The sequence below is a fragment of the Lynx canadensis genome, chromosome A2, assembly GCF_007474595.2.
Source record: "Lynx canadensis isolate LIC74 chromosome A2, mLynCan4.pri.v2, whole genome shotgun sequence".
Lineage (NCBI taxonomy): Eukaryota > Metazoa > Chordata > Mammalia > Carnivora > Felidae > Lynx > Lynx canadensis.
In genome coordinates, this window is record NC_044304.2 from 155,066,176 (window position 1) to 155,084,907 (window position 18,732).

At 39.8% G+C, this 18,732-nt stretch overlaps 1 protein-coding gene across 3 annotated transcripts in view; it reads right to left on the reverse strand.

The window, feature by feature from the left end:
* The window catches only part of BRAF (B-Raf proto-oncogene, serine/threonine kinase), a 166,564-nt gene extending 148,374 nt beyond the window's left edge, over window positions 1–18,190 (reverse strand). For all 3 annotated transcript variants that reach the window (XM_030308583.2, XM_030308582.2, XM_032592466.1), the window contains exon 1: window positions 17,866–18,190. In XM_030308583.2, the coding sequence (XP_030164443.1) occupies window positions 17,866–17,994 (129 nt within the window). In that variant the 5' untranslated portion in view covers window positions 17,995–18,190. The remainder of the gene's footprint in view (window positions 1–17,865) is intronic.
* Window positions 18,191–18,732: the final 542 nt, after the last annotated feature.

Genomic DNA, 18,732 nt, shown 5'->3' on the forward strand with positions numbered 1-18,732 from the left:
CATATACTTCACGAAGAAGTAATAATTCATGTTCTATTTCACAACGATTCCATGTCTGAGTCAAAATGAGAATGACTCATATCAATTATTAAATTGCCTTCAGCAAGTTACATTTAACTTTGATCTGAGGACCTGCACCAAAAAGCCAGAAGTCACAATGCTGTTTGGACAACTGGTAAAATAATTTAATATTGCTTATCAATTTTATATTTGCCCCTTATCCATTCACCCTCATGTGTTCCCAAACAACTTTAAGACATTCACCTCTCTCCTTAATGCACCTATCCCTAAGATTCACTCTTAGCTTATAACCTTATCGCATGGACCTATCAACATTTGCATTTATATACTCTGCCTTACCACCTATTACCATAGAATATCCATGCTCCTATTGAGAGCCAGTCCTTCCACATATAACTAAATCTCTTTCCCTCTTGCCTCTTCAGAGGCAATGTCCCTCTCTCTCTCTCTCTCCTTCTCCCTCCCTCTTCCTCCTCCTCTCCCTGTCTCTCTCCAGAAACCGTTAATGACTTACTAAGGATTCATTCCTATCACCATATGTCCTTATAATTTTTTTTAATCACTAAAAAAAAATTCTTTGACCCCACTTCCCAATCACTACCTACCTATTGCCCCATTTCTCTGTTCCCCTTTATAGGAAAATTCTTCACTATCCCCACTTCTTCTATTCTCCCTTAAAATCACTCCATCAGAATATCTCCATTGGAATCTCATCTCAATGCTCTATTCTTGTCTATATCACAATAGCTCTACTTTGTTAACTCCAATGATAAATTGTTAGTCTTTATTTTTCTTGACCTAGCAGTATACACAACTGACAACTCTCTATTAAATTTTCTTCCAAAAAAAAATAAATAAAATAAAAATAAATAAAAAATAAACTTTCTTCATCTGATTTCCTACCCCACTGGTTGCTCCTTCTCAGGCTCCTCCTCTTTTCTCCAACCTTGGCTCACTGCTTTCCTATCTACACTCATTCCCTTGATGACCACATCAGTTTCATAGCTTCAAATACCATCCAAATCCCAAATTCAGGGCTGGGTAACTGCTATAATAAATACACCCAAAAGGTATAAGAACTCAAATACAATGTAAACTTATTTCTTATCCATCTAATAATACTAGGTTGTTGAACAGGTTAGCAAAGTGGTCCTTATCCATACAGTATTCAGACACCTAGGCTAATGGACAACCTACCATTTACAATATATGGCTTCCAACTTACCCTTAGGATCATCTCAGTGCAGCCAACCAGAAGGGAAAAAACAGGATGGAGGGTGTTTGTATGGACCAGACCTAGAATTAATGTATATCACATGTGTTCATATTACATTAGCCAGAACTTAATCATATAACCACACCTAACTACAAGGGAGAAATGTCTAAGTACATACTCAAGAAGAAAGTAAGACATAGATACGGTGAACAGTCTCTGTCACTGGGCCTCACTCCCAAACTCCAGACTCATAACTGCATACTCAACATCTTCGACATCTAATAGGTATTTCAAACATGCCCCAAACTGAACTTTTATTTATTTATTATTTTTATTTTTAGGAGAGAGAGAGTACACGAGCAGGGGAGAAGGGGAGGAGAGAGAGAATCCCAAGCAGGCTCCATGTTCAGCACAAGCCCGAGACCGGGCTCCATCCCATGACCCCAGGATCATGACCGGAACTGAAATCAAGAGTCGAATGCTCAACCAACTGAGCCACTGAGGCGCCCCTGGGTGGCTGAATTCTTAATCTGTGCCCTCCCCTTCCCCCTTGACACCTCTCTTGCACACCTCACATTCAACCTATCAATAAATCCTGTTGGCTCTACTTTATTTTTTTTTTTAATTTTTTTTTCCAACGTTTATTTATTTTTGGGACAGAGAGAGACAGAGCATGAAAGGGGGAGGGGCAGAGAGAGAGGGAGACACAGAATCGGAAACAGGCTCCAGGCTCCGAGCCAGCAGCCCAGAGCCTGACGCGGGGCTCGAGCTCACGGACCTCGAGATCGTGACCTGGCTGAAGTCGGACGCTTAACCGACTGCGCCACCCAGGCGCCCCTGTTGGCTCTACTTTAAAAACATCTAAAATTTGGGGCACCTGGGTGGCTCAGTCAGTTAAGCATCCAACTTCGGCTCAGGTCATGATGTCACGGTTTGTGAGTTTGAGCCTCATGTCAGGCTCTGTGTTGACAGCTCAGAGCCTGGAACCTGCTTGGGATTCTGTGTCTCCCTCTCTGTCTGCCCCTCCCCCACTCTCACACTCTGTTCTCAAAAGTGAATAAACGTTAAAAAAATTTTTTTAATAAATAAAAACAAAAACATCTAAAATCTGATCATTTCTATATACCTCTACTGCTACCATTCTGGTCTAGACCATTGTCTAGATAATTCCAAGAGCCTCCTCCCTGGTCTCCCTACATCTACCCTTGCCTCTTTACAGTCTATTCTCTACATAGCAACCAGAACCTTTTTGTTAAAAACATGTGGCTCAGTTTTGACTGCTTAAACTTTGAATGGCTACCCATTTCACCTAAAGCAAAAATCAGTGGCCTTTGGTCATGCTTCTGTTCCCACTCTTACCCCAACACCTCTTAGATTCCACCTCCTACTACTTGCCTCCCTTCTTTAAATTTAAAAAATTTCTTTAGAGATAGATCACATGGGCAAACAGTAGAGATGGGGAGAGGGAAGAGGAAAAGAGAAAGAATCTCAAGCAGGCTTCACACCTAGTGTGCAGCCCCATATGGGGTTCAATCCCACGAGCCTGGGATCACTACCTGAGCCAAAATGAAGAGTCAACGCTCAACTGACTGCGCTACCCAGGCACCCCTCAGCTCCCTTCTTTAAGCCACTCCAGCAACTTTGACCCTCTTGCTATGTCTCGAATAGGCAAGGCACATCCTGACTCAGAACCTTTGAATTTGGTTCTTCTGTCTGAAATGCTCTTCTTTTACCTCTTGAAATCTTTGCTCAATGTCAACCCTCTCAACTAAGGCCCTAACCTAATTTCCCTATTTGATTTTTATTTTTTTTAAGATATTTATTTATTTATTTTGAGAGAGAATGCAAAACAGAGTAAGAAAGAAAGAGAGAGACAGAGAGAGAGTGAGCGGGACAGGGGCAGAGAGGGAGGGGGAGAGAACCCCAAGCAGGCTCCCCACCATCAGTGCAGAGACCAATATGGGGCTCAAACTCACAAATCATGAGATCGTGACATGAGCTGAAGCTGGACGCTTACTCAACTGAGCCATCCAGGTGCCCCTAATTTGTCTATTTTAAATTGCAACCTACCCCCCAAAATTTGCCCTGTTCTGTTTTGATTTTTCCACACAACTTACTACCTTCAAACATACTATGTAATTTTGTGTGTCTATCTGTCCCTCCCCCACTATATACACATACCTCCACCAGAATGTAAGCTAGATGAGGGCAGAGATCTTTGTTTTGTTTTCTAATGTACTCCTAAGCACCGAGATTACTACCCGGCATATTGTAGGCACTCAAATATTTATTTACTGAATACTTGAATAATGGCCTATGAAACGACTTACTACCAGTCATCAATGTAGTTTTAAAAAGATGACAAGGTGCACCTGGGTGGCTCAGTCAGCTAAGCATCCGACTTCGGCTCAGGTCATGATCTCACAGTTCACGGGGTTGAGCCCCAAATTGGGCTCTGACAGCTCAGAGCCCTGGAGCATGCTTCGAATTCTGTCTGTCTGTCTCTCTCTCTCTGCCCCTCCCCGACTTGCACCCTGTCTCTCAAGAATAAATAAGCGTTAAAAAAATTGTTTTTAGGGGCACCTGGGTGGCTCAGTCGGTTGGGCGTCCGACTTCGGCTCAGGTCATGATCTCGCGGTCCATGAGTTCGAGCCCCACGTCGGGCTCTGTGCTGACAGCTCAGAGCCTGGAGCCTGTTTCAGATTCTGTGTCTCCCTCTCTCTGTCTGACCTTCCCCCATTCATGCTCTGTCTCTCTCTCGGTCTCAAAAATGAATAAACGTTAAAAAAAATTTTTTTTTAAATAATAAATAGTTTTTAAAAGAAAGAGGACAAGGAATATGGTGGACCATAGCTCTAAAAATGTTAAAACACAAGTCCTAATGCTTACCATTTTTCCAATAAAGTCATGAGACACAGTCTGTGTACTATCATATTAACACATTTTACCTCTTTCCTAAGACATGCTTACCAAAAAATATAAGTATTTTGTCACTGTGTGTTTCTTTAACTCAGTAGTGGTTTAAAGATAACACTGAATGTAATCAACATTCAAACAGTCCTATTAGGTCAATCAACAACCTTATATTAAGAATTGCCAGGGGCGCCTGGGTGGCTCAGTCGGTTAAGCGGCCGACTTCGGCTCAGGTCATGATCTCACGGTCCGTGAGTTCGAGCCCCGCGTCGGGCTCTGTCCTGACAGCTCAGCCTGGAGCCTGTTTCAGATTCTGTGTCTCCCTCTCTCTGACCCTCCCCCGTTCATGCTCTGTCTCTCTCTGTCTCAAAAATAAATAAACGTTAAAAAAAAAAAATTAAAAAAAAAAAAAAGAATTGCCAAAAGTCTGTAACATCTAAAGCCCTGAGCTAACTGTGTCACTGAACATCCTAAAAGATGCCATAAGTATTTCTGAAAGGACAAATCTGAATATATTTATTTTTAATCTTGAAAATGAACAGAAAAATAACATGACTGGGGCGCCTGGGTGGCGCAGTCGGTTAAGCGTCCGACTTCAGCCAGGTCACGATCTCGCGGTCCATGAGTTCGAGCCCCGCGTCAGGCTCTGGGCTGATGGCTCAGAGCCTGGAGCCTGTTTCCGATTCTGTGTCTCCCTCTCTCTCTGCCCCTCCCCCATTCATGCTCTGTCTCTCTCTGTCCCAAAAATAAATAAACATTGAAAAAAAAAATTAAAAAAAAAAAAAAATAACATGACTATAATTTTGTGAGGGGTTTTACATGTCCACCATCTCATTTTATTCTCATACCACTATGATCCACTTACAAGTTCAGTGGCTATCACAGGGGACGGAGGGAAAAAGCAAATGCCGCCATTGATAAGCAAGCTGCATAGGAATGGCTATGACACAGAACAGTTGCTAGAACTATTTAAACCTTTCTCTCAAAGAGTCATCCATGATAACCAATAACCAAAGTTTCCTTCATAAATATATACAGAAACTTAAGTGTCAAACTCAAAGGCAGAAAAATCCTCTACAACAGAGTTATCACAAAGTTACACTGAACTAAATGTTCATGCATAGTGAAACTAACTTCATATTGTGTAACTTAATATGAGAAGACACCTGCAGAAAGAAAATATGGGTGGAATATTTCAAATGTTAAAAGCGTTAAAAGCGTACAAAAACTAAGGGGAAATGAACACTTTCAGTGGTTGTACAATAGGAACGTAACGACTACAATGAATTGTAACCTCTTCCCTGTCTGAAGTTCTGACACCATTCCCATGGACATACAGTTATACAATTGTGTAAAAACGCAATTTTGAGGTATTTAGGAATAATTAATAGTACTTTACCTTTTTATATTAAAAAATTATAAAGGCAATAATTGTTTGGTATTGATAGGATACTTTTATAATGAATGGGAATGAAATTACCTTCATATAACATACCAGAAATTATGCTAATAAGAACTCTAAAAAAACAATACCTACATAAGACTCTTAAATTACAGGGGCACCTGGATGGCTCAGTGAGTTAAGTGTCCACCCTTGGTTCAGGTCATGATCTCACAGTTCATGAGTTCTAGCCCTGCGTCAGGCTCTGTGCTGACAGGTCAGAGCCTGGAGCCTGCTTCAGAATCTGTGTCTCCTGTCTCTGCCCCTCTCCCACTCACACTCTGACTCTCTCTCTCTCTCTCTCTCAAAAATAAATAAACATTTAAAAAAATTTAAGACTCTTACATTAGTAATTGTTATGTTTTTCTTCCTTTAAGTTACAGAGAGATTTCTAAGTAGATGGTATAACTTTAAAAACAGAGAAAAAGGGGGCGCCTGGGTGGCTCAGTCAGTTAAACATCTGACTCTTGGTTTAGGCTTAGATCATGATCTCATGGTTCGTGAAATTGAGCCCCGCATCGAGATCTGTACTGACTGAGCATGGAGCCTGCTTGAGATTCTTGCTCTCTCTCTTTATGTGCCGCCACCCCACTGTCTTCTCTCAAAATAAATAAACTTCTCTGGTCTCTGTCTTCTCTCAAAATAAATAAACTTTTTAAAAAGAAAATAAAAATAAAATAAATAAAACAGAGGAAAAGAGATTAGACCCAGGCTGAGAATACAAAAAATTCAGGTTCTAATAAATATTTACAATATTACTGCTGGAGCTATTAATCCCCTTTAATGTTAAAAGTCCATCTATAAGACCAAACAAATTTATTTTGCAAAATAAATGTGATAATATAGAAAATGCAGTTTAGAAATTCTAACAGAGGAACGAACAAACCTAAGCAGCATTTTTAACTATTTATTTTTGGGGGCGCCTGGGTGGCTCCAGTCAGTTAGGTGTCTGACTTTGGCTCAGGTCATGATCTCACAGTTTAGTCAGTTTCAGCTCCAAGTTGGGTTCCGTGCTGACAGACTGGAGCCTGGAGTCTACTTAGGATTCTCTATCTCCCTCTCTCTCTCTCTGCCCTTCCTCTGCCCTTGCGCTCGCTCGCTCTCTCTCTCTCTCTCTCTCTCTCAGATAAAAAAATAAACATTTTTAGAAAATAAACTATTTCTTTTAAAAAAATTTTTTTAATGTTTACTTTTTGAAAGAGAGAGACAGACAGACAGAGACAGCATGAGTAGGTAAGGGGCAGAAAGAGATGGAGAATCTGAAGCAGGCTCCAGGCTCTGAGCTGTCAGCACAGAGCTGGATGCGGGTCTCGAATTCGCAAGCATTGAGATCGTGACCTGAGCCAAAGTCAGACACTTAACCAACTGAGCCACCCAGGCGCCCCTTAAATTATTTCAAAATTAAAAGCATCCTAAAATTTCATTTAATTTAAGCTATTCTAAAAATAGAAAGTCTTTTTTTGATGTTATTAATTTAATGGTTATATATTTAAAAATATAAAATATAAAACATGAGTAGAGTATTTCTCAATGTAAACACAAAGTATCTTTTACAAAGGAAAAGCATTTTTTAAACACACTAATTTTGAAACAACAGTTGAAAATGGTCTGCCAAAATGTGGAGCTTCTCTCTCCCTAGAAGAGCATTTTCCAAATTTGCAAGGTAGCCAAATACAACTGGAATAACACTCCTTACAATGTGAACAAAAGCCTGGATACTATCTACCTTCCCACACAGCCCTGTACGAGTCAGGTATTCAAGACTTATGCTCTATGAACATGTTTGCTGATTTTTTGTTTAATACCTAGATGAAAAACATGACCAGAAATAGTTTATCTTGTAGGGACTTCCCCTAAGCTAAGCAATCACCAGTGTAATTAAAAAAAGATGAGGGGCGCCTGGGTGGCGCAGTCGGTTAAGCGTCCGACTTCAGCCAGGTCGCGATCTCGCGGTCCGTGAGTTCGAGCCCCGCGTCAGGCTCTGGGCTGATGGCTCAGAGCCTGGAGCCTGTTTCCGATTCTGTGTCTCCCTCTCTCTCTGCCCCTCCCCCGTTCATGCTCTGTCTCTCTCTGTCCCAAAAATAAATAAACGTTGAAAAAAAAAAAAATTTAAAAAAAAAAAAAAAAGATGAAGGATCATATGAGCCACAACGAGAAAGGTAGAAATATGACCAATAATCACCAAATGCTTATCCTTAGTAAAAACAATTTAATGATGCCTTGAAGATTAATAAAGGTGCTAATTCTGGAACATCACAGAACATGACATAGGTTTTCAAATAGAAGAACTATTACAATGAAGATGGAGAATAACATAGTAGAAACTAATATCTTCCACCAGCTGACATTTTCAGTGACTTTTGTAGTGAATAAACATCTTAATATACTTTCACCCACACATATCTTCTTTACAGTTAATACTTTTGCAATATGGTAAAAAGGACATTATTGACTGCTTTGTGCAACCCACTGAAACATCTCCTTCATTTCTTATAAAGAAATGAACTTTGAATGAAAGTTTTTCTTTACCTGCCATTTTTCATAAACCTCACCACCAAATAATTCAAGATAGGGGTGTGCTAATTATAAATAGCAGTGAGTCTTTGGCTTTTGGGGGTAGAAAATACTTTTCAGAATAAGAAAATTATGGGCCTTTTCCTTCTAAAAGTATAGTTAACACAGGAAATTCAAAAATCAAATTTTAAAGTTCTAAAAATCCAAAGAATTGGTTCTACCTAATTTTAAGACTTAACTATAAAGCTATAGTCATCAAGATAGTGTGATACTGGCCAAAGAAAAGACATATAGGTCAATAAAACAGAGTTCAAAACTCACATATATGATCAATTGATTTCAATAAAGATGCTAAAGTAACTTGACAGAAAAAAGTTTCTTCAACAACTATGAAACAGGACATCCATATGAAAAAGAATGAACTTTAACCTCTACTTCACAACATACACAAAAATTAACTCCAAATGGATCACAGACCTATGATGTGTAATAGGTGAAACTGTAACATTTCTAGAACAAAAACATAGGAGAAAGTATCATGATCTTAAATTAGGCAAAAATTGACTAAATAGGGGTTCCTGGGTGGCTCAGTGAGTTAAGCATCAGACTTTGGCTCAGGTCATGATCTCACGGTTTGTAAATTCGAGCCCTGTACTAACGTTGCAGAGCCTGCTTGGGATTCTCTCTTTCTCTCCCTCTCCCCACTCGCATGTGTGTGCACGCGCTCTCTCTCTCTCTCTCCAAATAAATAGATAAACTTTAAAAAAAAAAAGGATTTACTGAATAGAACACAAAAAGCAGAAATCATGAAAGAAAAGATGATAAACTGAACTTCATCAAAAATAAAACCTCTACTCTTCAAAAGACAATTAGGAAAATATAAAGAGAAGCCAGACTGGGAGGCATGTGCGAAACAGATATCTGATATAAAGGACTTGAATCCAGAATATAAATATAGCACTCTTACAACTCCACAAGAAGATAACTAAACAGAAAGATTTAAATGGGAGACTTCACTAAATATGTGGATAGTAAATAAGCACATAAACAGATATCCAACAACATTAGTTATTAGGAAAATACAAATTAAAACCACAATGAGCAACTACTATATATCTATCAGAATGGCTAAAACTAAGAAGACTGATAATACCAAATGCTGACAAGGATACAGAATAACTGGAATGCTCACTCACTGTGGGTAGCAATACAAAACGGTATGGCTAGTTTAGAAAATTTTGGCAGTTTCCTTTCTTTTGTTTTGTTTTAATTCCAGTGTAGTTAACATACATTGTTGTTATTAGTTTCCAGTGTACAATAGAGTGATTCAACAGTTCCATATATCACCCAGTGCTCATCAACATAAGTGTACTCTTAATCCCCTTCACCTAATTTCACCCATCCCCCTACCTCCCTCCCTCCTGATAACCATTTTATCTGTAGTTACAAGTCTATCTTTTGGTCTCTTTTTTCCCCTCCTTTGTTCGTTTGTTTTATTTCTTAAATGCCACATAAGAGTGAAATCATACGGTGTTTGTCTTTGACTTATTTCATTTAGCACTATACTGTCTAGATCCATACATCATTGCAAATGGTAAGCTTTCATTCTTTTTATGGCTGAATAATGTTCCATTGTACACACACACACATACACACACACACACCACTTCTTTATCCATTCATCAGTGTATGGACACTTGGGCTGCTTCCAAGTGTATAGCTGCTTGGCTATTGTAAATCATATTGCAATAAACACAGGGGTGTATATATCCCTTCAAATTAGTGTTTTTATATTCTTTGGGTAAATACCAGTAGTGTGATTACTGGATTGTAGGGTAGTTCTATTTTTAATTTTTTGAGAAACCTCTATACTGTTTTCCATCAGTGACTGCACCAGTTTGCATTCCCACCAGCAGTGCACATCCTCACTAACACCTGGTTTTTCCTGAGTTTTTGATTTTAGCCATTCTGACAGGTGTGATATGATATCTGATAGGCTTCGATTTGCATTTCCCTGATGATGAGTGACATTGAGCATCTTTTCATGTGTCTGTTGGCCATCTGGATGTCTTCTTTGGAGATATGTCCATTCATGTCCTCTGCCCATTTTTTAATTGAATTGGTAGTTTCTTATAAAGTTAAATATATACTTACCATACAACCCATCAACCCTGCTTCTAGGTCCTTACTCAAGAAAAATGAAAACCCACGTCCACACAAAAACCTGAACCCAAATATTTATGGCAACCTTTACTGCAATTGCTGAAAACCAAAAACAACCCTACTACCCCATCAACTGGTAAATGAAGAAGTTGTGGCATATCCACACAATAGACTACTACTAAATAATAAGCAAAAACTAATTGCTGATACATACAACCTGGGTGAATCTCAGATGTATCAAACTAAATCACAGAAGCCAAATACATAAAACCACATACTTTATCATTTCATTTATATAACTTTCTGGGAAAGTATATAGTTTTCTAGGAAAATAAGACTAGAGACCAGACCAGTGTCTGCCAGGAACTGAGGGTCAGCGAAGGGGACTGAATACAGAGGAACTAGGGAACTTTTTGAGATGATGGAAATGTTCCGTATCTTGATTGTGGCAGTGGTTACATGACTATATACATTTGTCAAAACTCATCAAACTATATAGTTAAAATGGTACATTACAGTATAGTAAACTATATCCCAATAAACCCGACATTTTTTCAAAAAGCAATGATCAACTTTCTATAGACCTCTAACCCACACCTTCATTTCAGAACTTTTAATATGATATAGTCAGTCTCCCCTAGACCAGTAATCTGAAAATTCTGGCCCATGAACTAAATCTGGGCTATCATCTATTTTAATACAGCCCACAAAAATAGTTTTTACATTTTTACATGTTGAAAAAACTTATAAGAATATTTCATGACACATGAAAATTATATGAAATTCAAATTCCATTGTCCGTAAGTTTTATTGGAACACAGGCTAATTCACTTACAGAGTCTATTAGCTGCTTTTGTGCTACAATGCCACTGTTGAATCTGTTGAGTTGTTTTGACAGAGACAGAGTAGTTAGGCCCACAGTGCATAAAATTTTACCATTTGACTTTTTTTTTTTTTTTTTTAATTTTTTTTTTTTTCAACGTTTATTTTTTTTTGGGACAGAGAGAGACAGAGCATGAACGGGGGAGGGGCAGAGAGAGAGGGAGACACAGAATCGGAAACAGGCTCCAGGCTCTGAGCCATCAGCCCAGAGCCCGACGCGGGGCTCGAACTCACGGACCGCGAGATCGTGACCTGACTGAAGTCGGACGCTTAACCGACTGCGCCACCCAGGCGCCCCTACCATTTGACTCTTTACAAAAAATGTTTGCTGACCACTATCTTAGATACAAGTTGTTGAAATTTTCTACACAGATTATTACAATTGGGAAGATTTATGCCAGTACACATCTCTAAAATTTTCACAGCCATAAAAGCCTCTTTTTCAAGGAAACCAACATGCAAAGCAGATAACTGAAGAACTTCAAGAGTTAAAGTGTAGAACTAAACAGAGCCTTTTCGTAACTGCTGAAGAAGTTACACCACCCTTCAAAATGCCTGTTACAACCAATTTGTTATCAATCTAGTAAACTGATTTATGCATAGCATAAAAAAAGAGAACTGAGGGACGCCTGGGTGGCTTGACTGGATAAGCATCCGACTTCAGCTCAGGTCATGATCTCGTGGTTCCTGGGTTCAAGCCCTGTGTCAGGCTCTGTGCTGACAGCTCAGAGCCTGGATCCTACTTCGGATTCTGTGTGTGTGTGTGTGTGTGTGTGTGTGTGTGTCTGTCTGTGTGTCTGTCTCTCTCTCTGCCCCTCTCTCACCTGTACTCTGCCCCTCTCTTTCAAAAATAAACATTAAAAACAATTTTAAAAAAAGGAGAACTGAAAAGTACAGAAAAACAGAGTGCATCATATCTAATAAGGTTCCATTCACTGTTTCTTTCACAAAGTATTTGAGTACTTCTGTGCCACATATTGTTGCAAAACGCAAAGATTAAAAAAAAAAACTGTACAAAACAGGGATACCTAGGTGGCTCAGTCAGTTAAGCATCTTGATTTCAGCTCAGGTCACGATCTCAGGGTTGTAAGATCAAGCCTCATGTTGGGCTCCACACTGGGCATGGATCCTGCTTGAAATTCTCTCTCTCTCCCTCTCTCTGCCCCTCCCCCACGCATTCTTTCTCTTTAAAAAAAAAAAAGTTTAAAAATGTACAAAACAGACAAAAACTGTTTCTCTCCTATGTATGTATTAGGGTAACTGAAAACTTGAATTTCTTACAGTGGTAGTTTTTTAAAAATTGTCTAGTGCTCTACAGTAATTTAAAAACTACCATCCTATGGTATATTTTTCCCTAAAGTGCTGTCAGTAACTGCAGCTATATTACAAGAATGAAAATGATGTTTCATTTGATGTTACAGAGCTTCCCAAAGACATAAAGTTAATTGAGTTCAGAGTAATTTTTATACTCTGTATCAAGTACATTCCCAGGACCCCGAAAGGAATGTTAAGTTACTGGGCATCAATTTCCCTCCATATGCATAGTCTTGATAGAAGAAACAAGACTAATAGTTTTTTAAGCCCAAGAGAAAACATGGAAACCAAAATAATCTCAGAGGGTAGAGGGTAGAAAAAAAATAATTGCTTAATGTTAGGGTGTAGGCTGTATTAAGAGTTTCTTTCTTCTACCATGCTAATTATGTATGATAGTAAATTAGGTTGGTAGCCAAAAGAAACTAAAAAATAAAAACTACCTCCCAGAACACATCAATGCCTCCAGCAAATATTTAACGAAGGAACGATACAAATGAGACTACCTTTTTGGTTCTTTTATTATCTGTAACATTATGTCTACAAAAGCAGTAGACATAATTGAGAAGTCAGTTCTCTATTGCTGATCCTGACCTCACAGAATAACCAATGTAGAACAGATGAAGGGAATGAGTAAAGGACTTAATTCAACTTCTGAGGAAGATGAAATCCAGTAAGAGCTACTGACAATAAAAGCTTATTTAAAAAAAAAATTAATGTTTATTTTATTCATTTCTGAGACAGAGACAGAGCATGAGCGGGGGAGGGGCAGAGAGACAGGGAGACACAGAATCTGAAGCAGGCCCCAGGCTCTGAGCTGTCAGCACAGAGCCTAATGCAGGGCCTGAACTCACGAACCGTGAGATCATGACCTGAGCCGAAGTCGGTCGCTCAACCGACTGAGCCACCCAGGCGCGCCAATAAAAGCTTATTTTAATGACAATTTGAGGCAGAAATATAGGAAGCATAGCAACATACTGCATTTCCTAGAACAAGGGAATTGTGACACAAAATGTTCACACTAAGAACTCAGCTAAATTAATACCAAGATGTCAAAGGAAATATGCACTTTTCAATTCTAAAGGAGAATACAACTTTATGATTGGGAGAAGAGGAAAAAGGAAGAATTCTAAGCAGCTGCCACATTTAACAAAGTAAGCATCAGGTCACAGAAAAGCCTAAAAAAAACAATATAGCCTGCTCCTTCCCTCTCTCCCCCACCACTCAGAGAACATAGGTTTCCAGGTGTTAGATCAGCTTCCTATTCATCCTTACCAGGAAAGCAAAGGACAGGGAATTGAAAAAAAGTCAAACCTCTCTCTAGCTTGTTATCCTAATATAATTTTTCTGGCCTATTATCCAAACAAGATTAAATCAAGTTTGCTTCGAGTTTACTACATTCAAAGATTCAAGCATCCAGAACCAACATTCCTTTCTTATCGGTTTACTGACAAATGATTCCTTTAACAGCCAGCATATGTAAGTGACTGATTATCAGATAGTTTTCTAAATAAAAGTAGATGCCTAAAGGAGGGAAGGAGAGAAAGAGTACAGAAAGGGACCACTAGAAATATTAAAGACAAAAACAGCTATCTTATAGTTATGCCTAACAGGCATGTTTTGGCCACCTTCAAAAATACCTAGACAAGTATTAGCAGCAATACCAGAACTATACAAGCACGCAGTACCCTAATGGGACTATCTCTGGTTTTTCATGGTTTATAAATATGTGTTTTAATACAGTGAACCACATTATAAAGATTCCATCCCAGAATACTGCTTAGTCAATGCATTATTATAATTACATAGCTTAACTAAGGCAGGCAATAGAAATCATGAAAACAATATAATTTTAATTGTAATGAATTATAAGAAGCTCCTTCTACAGAAACACTACAGAAGAACTGTTAACAAATATCATACCCTAATACAACACGTTTTTCAAATAAATGTATTCATTATACTATTTAGTCACAATATCCCAATATTATACCATATAGTCATAGAAAGAAACATCAGGGAAATATAAATGGTCAGAAATAAAGGTTTAATACAAGTAGAAGCACATTCATTTCATAAATATTTAATAAGATCCTGTTATTTCTAGAATATTCTACTTTGAGGTCTACAAATACAAATACAGGACAAAAAAATTTGTTCACTTCCCAACATACATCAAAAACTAAAATCTACATTCTATGTTCAAGATGTTTGATAACAAGTAGTAAAAAAAAAATCTTTAATATCCAAAAAAAATTATTATTTTTTTTTAAAAAATCATAGTATTACCTAATGAAACGTAAAACATTTTGCTACATTAAGTTTAAAATATTAAAACCACATATACTATATCATACAAGCATTAAAAAAGTTCTGGATATACACCAAAATGTTTATACTTTTATATCCTAGTGACATAATTAGATTTTTTCTTTTTTTTTTTTTTTTTTACTTACAGCTTTGTAATTTTTCAATAACGAATGTGTTTTCCCTCTGTAGTCAGAAATTTTTTAATACACCTGAAAGCTGAAATTTCCCTCTAAGAAACTTTAAAAAAAAAAAAACCCTCTATTTTAATGTCAGGCAAGGGAATTCTTTAGAATGTGTCATTTTACACAAGCACAACTTTTCATTTCTTTCCATGCACTTGGCAAGTCTACCTCTTTAAGTGCACATAAGGAAGATAGTTCAATTAAAAGACCACACACAGTACATTTCAGTTTTCGCTGAATTAACAATACCAACTTCAAATTTTAAAGTATTTCTTAGAGGAATTTATTCTGCCATCCATAACATTGATATCTATATTCAAAAGAGATTCACTTTTAATCATTTATTCTCCAAACACCTTTTATATCAGCTCTTATAAGAAATTACAGAGATAAAACTATTCATCAGTAAACATTAAAACCTGAGTGGAGGACGCAGCACACAACACTTCTAACTAATTAAATTTAGTTACGAGAGTCAGAGGAGTATCCTTGTAGTTTTAGGAGATACCAATACGTTTTCTAATTATTGGCGATTTAAACTTAAATTCATTAGCCTAGTGATTCTCAATCATTAACACATGAGAACGGCACAGGAAGTGTGCCAAATACAGAAACTTAATGGCGCTAGCTCTCACCTACAGAATCAGAATCTTCAGAGGGTAGAGCTCAAACAATCCAGCCCTTTCCAATTAGATAGCGGAGATTATACATAACAAAAGACTTCTCTATATCATTGCAAACTGTTCTACTAAGTCTTAAAGTTCTCAGTATAAACAATGTTATGGTCAGAGAATTACAATTTCATGACCCATACCCAATAATTTGTCCATTCTTCCATTCTGTAATAGTCTTCAAAGTTAGAATTCAACAAAACCACACATACACTACAGAGTAAAGGGAGCCTGGAGGCACCTGTGCCTGGTAAGACAAAGGCATATCCGATTCATGGAAAAAATAGACAGCAGATGTGACCCCTAGTATTTATCCATTAAAAACAATGTATCCTAAAAATAAATTTCCATGTCAACGGAACAAAGCTGTTTATAAATAAGAAGGAATGTGGAGGTGCAGGGAAGACAAGAGGAAGCTTCAGAGTTAAGAACCAAAAGTCAGGAAACAAGGCCGAATGAATGGTTAACTGGGGACAAGGAAATCAGAATAAACTAGGAAATGGAAGAAGGAAAAGAGCTATCCTTAGAATACAAGAAGTTGGTGAAAATGAACAGATGTTAGAGGAAACTGATCTGAGCAAAAATGCAAAGTAAAAATTAAGTGGAAAGTGGTGCCATTTAATGAAGAAGAAAACATGAGAACTTTAGACCAGATGATGGCATAGAACACATCATGGGCATAGATGGAGGTGGTAGAATAGACTGAAAAACAATTATAATTGTGAACAAACTAATACTAGAGCAAGCATATGGGGTGAATTTCCAAAGTAAAGATGATGAAGCAGGAAAGAAGCATTGCATACATAGAAGAAAGAGTGAGACATTATGAGAATTGGGAAACAAAATGTAAACAGTACGGAAGGAAAGAGAACTTTGAGCAAAGTCAACAGAATTAAATCACATAATCTAATCAATAACTACAAAGCACAGTTATTATACTAATATCTCATTATCTGCAAAGTATAATAAAGTGTATTACTCTATATAATACAATACCAGATAGTAAATGGAGTAAGTTTTCCTTGAAAACCAAATGTAAATAATTTGACAAGGTGATAATAGGCTAAATAATGCAAAAAAAAAAAACAAAAAAAAAAAAAAAACCAGGCTGAGAGAAGCAGAAGCCAAGCAGGAAAAAATGAAAGGAAAAAACTGGGACAAAAAGGAGGACAACAGAAAGAAATCAATCAAATCTATTTAAAAACGGGTAGGAAAAAATAAAGAGGTATGGACGCACAATGGAAGACTAGCCAAAAAGTGCCAGTAGTTCAAGTGAAACCTGATGGAATCCTGACAGCTTCAGGATTCAGAAGGGAAGGAGCTCCAAAGCGTCCAAACGGATTTATGAAGATAATAGATAACAATGCTAGGGAGCAGTAGAATGATCCAGAGGGCCTAAAGAGAACTAGGGTAAGAGAAGTGCAAAAATGGTCTTAAGTAGATACTGAGGCTACAAGGCTGGCAGGTCCGACAACCGGCAAAAGAGCGGAGCGGCCGATGGGAATGGGATGGGGGGTGGAAGGGTTAGCACTCAGCGACAGAGCACAGGCAAACATAAGAACTGGGGCCCTGACACCGGGATGGAGAGGAGAGCGGAAACAGTGGGATTTAAGATTGAAAAAAGTAAAAATTAAATCAAAACCATCTGCTGGGTAAAACAGGTGAAAAGAAATCCCCAAACAAGTAGAAAAGTGGAGGGGAGGGCAGAGGCCTGAAAAGGGAGACATCAGGGAGAGTGGAGGGGAACGATGCGCCCCATCACCACCCCCCTCCCCGACCATGTACTAATTACAATGGTAACTCAGGCTGGGGTCCCGGCCCCGGCTACTAACCTACATCTATCCACCTGGATGCCGCCCCCCTTCGCCGCCCCCCCCACACCAAAATAACGAAAACATCGAAGAGATGAGAGCGTGGCTACCTTCAGCCAGCCGTGACCTTCTCAGACCAACCCTGAGTCTCGCCCCCTACTGATAGCCTCCCGCTCAGCCAATGCCGCCTGAATCCCCCAGACTGGGGTGCGAGCCAGGGAAACCCCCCCTGGGCCACTGTGTGTGTTTACGTAGCGAGGAGCTGCATGACGGAGAGGGACACGGCGGGGATGCCCATCTCCCACCCCGCAGAACCCAAAGGAGAAGGTGGCTCAGGGCACCAGAGCCCCCACCGTCACCTCTTTCCCCCCAAAAACACCAGCCAGCCGAGCCCAGAGACCTGAGAGGTGTAGGGTGCGCCGGCACTCACCTCCTCGGGAATGGCAGGGTCCGCAGCCGAAGAGGCCGCGGCGCCGGCTTCGGGCTCCATGTCCCCGTTGAACAGAGCCTGGCCCTGCTCCGCGCCACCGCCGCCGCCGCCGCCGCTCAGCGCCGCCATCTTATAACCGAGAGCCGGGGCCCGAGCGACCGCTGCTGGGCGGGGAGGGGGAAGAGAGGCGGAGGGCGGGGGGAGGCGGAGGCGGAGGGCGGGGGGCGGCGGGGAGGGACGGCCCGGGCGGCGCCGGCGGCGGGAGGGCCCCTGGGCCACCTCAGGAACCGGCCCGCGGCCCCCGGCGCAGCCGAGCCTGAGGGGATTGGGGGAAGGATGCTAGGCGGGGGGCGGGGGAAGGGGGCGGAGACGACTAGAAGTCGCCGCGGCAACGGCGTCACCCGCGTCACCCGCGTGTCACGGCCGTGACGTCACCGGGGTGCGTGACGTAATCCTAGGAGCGCCCTCGCGCAGTCTTCTGGGGAGGGTTCTTTCCTTTCGTGCCCACCCTCGCGCGTGCACGTTTCCTCCGCTCTGCCGTTTCCATGGCTCCGATTTCCTACTTCGTTCTCTTCCCTGTGCTAAACCTGTGCCGTAATGTGGGATTTACTAGAAGAGCATGGGTGGTGTTCGAGAAGTTGAAATCCTAGAGGGAGAGAGATGGGGAAGCCCATACTGCTTGTGTTTTTTCCATTACAGCGAGTGTCTCTGTCGTTAAAATAAGACTTGAAACCTCCAGGGGGAAACATCTGAGCGAATTTGATAGAAATATATTTAGGAACAGCTAAATTATCAGAATGATTTTTGTATCCGTTTCATTAAAGGATCTGGCCTGTTAAAGTAGGTCTAAATGGAAGTCTAAAAGCT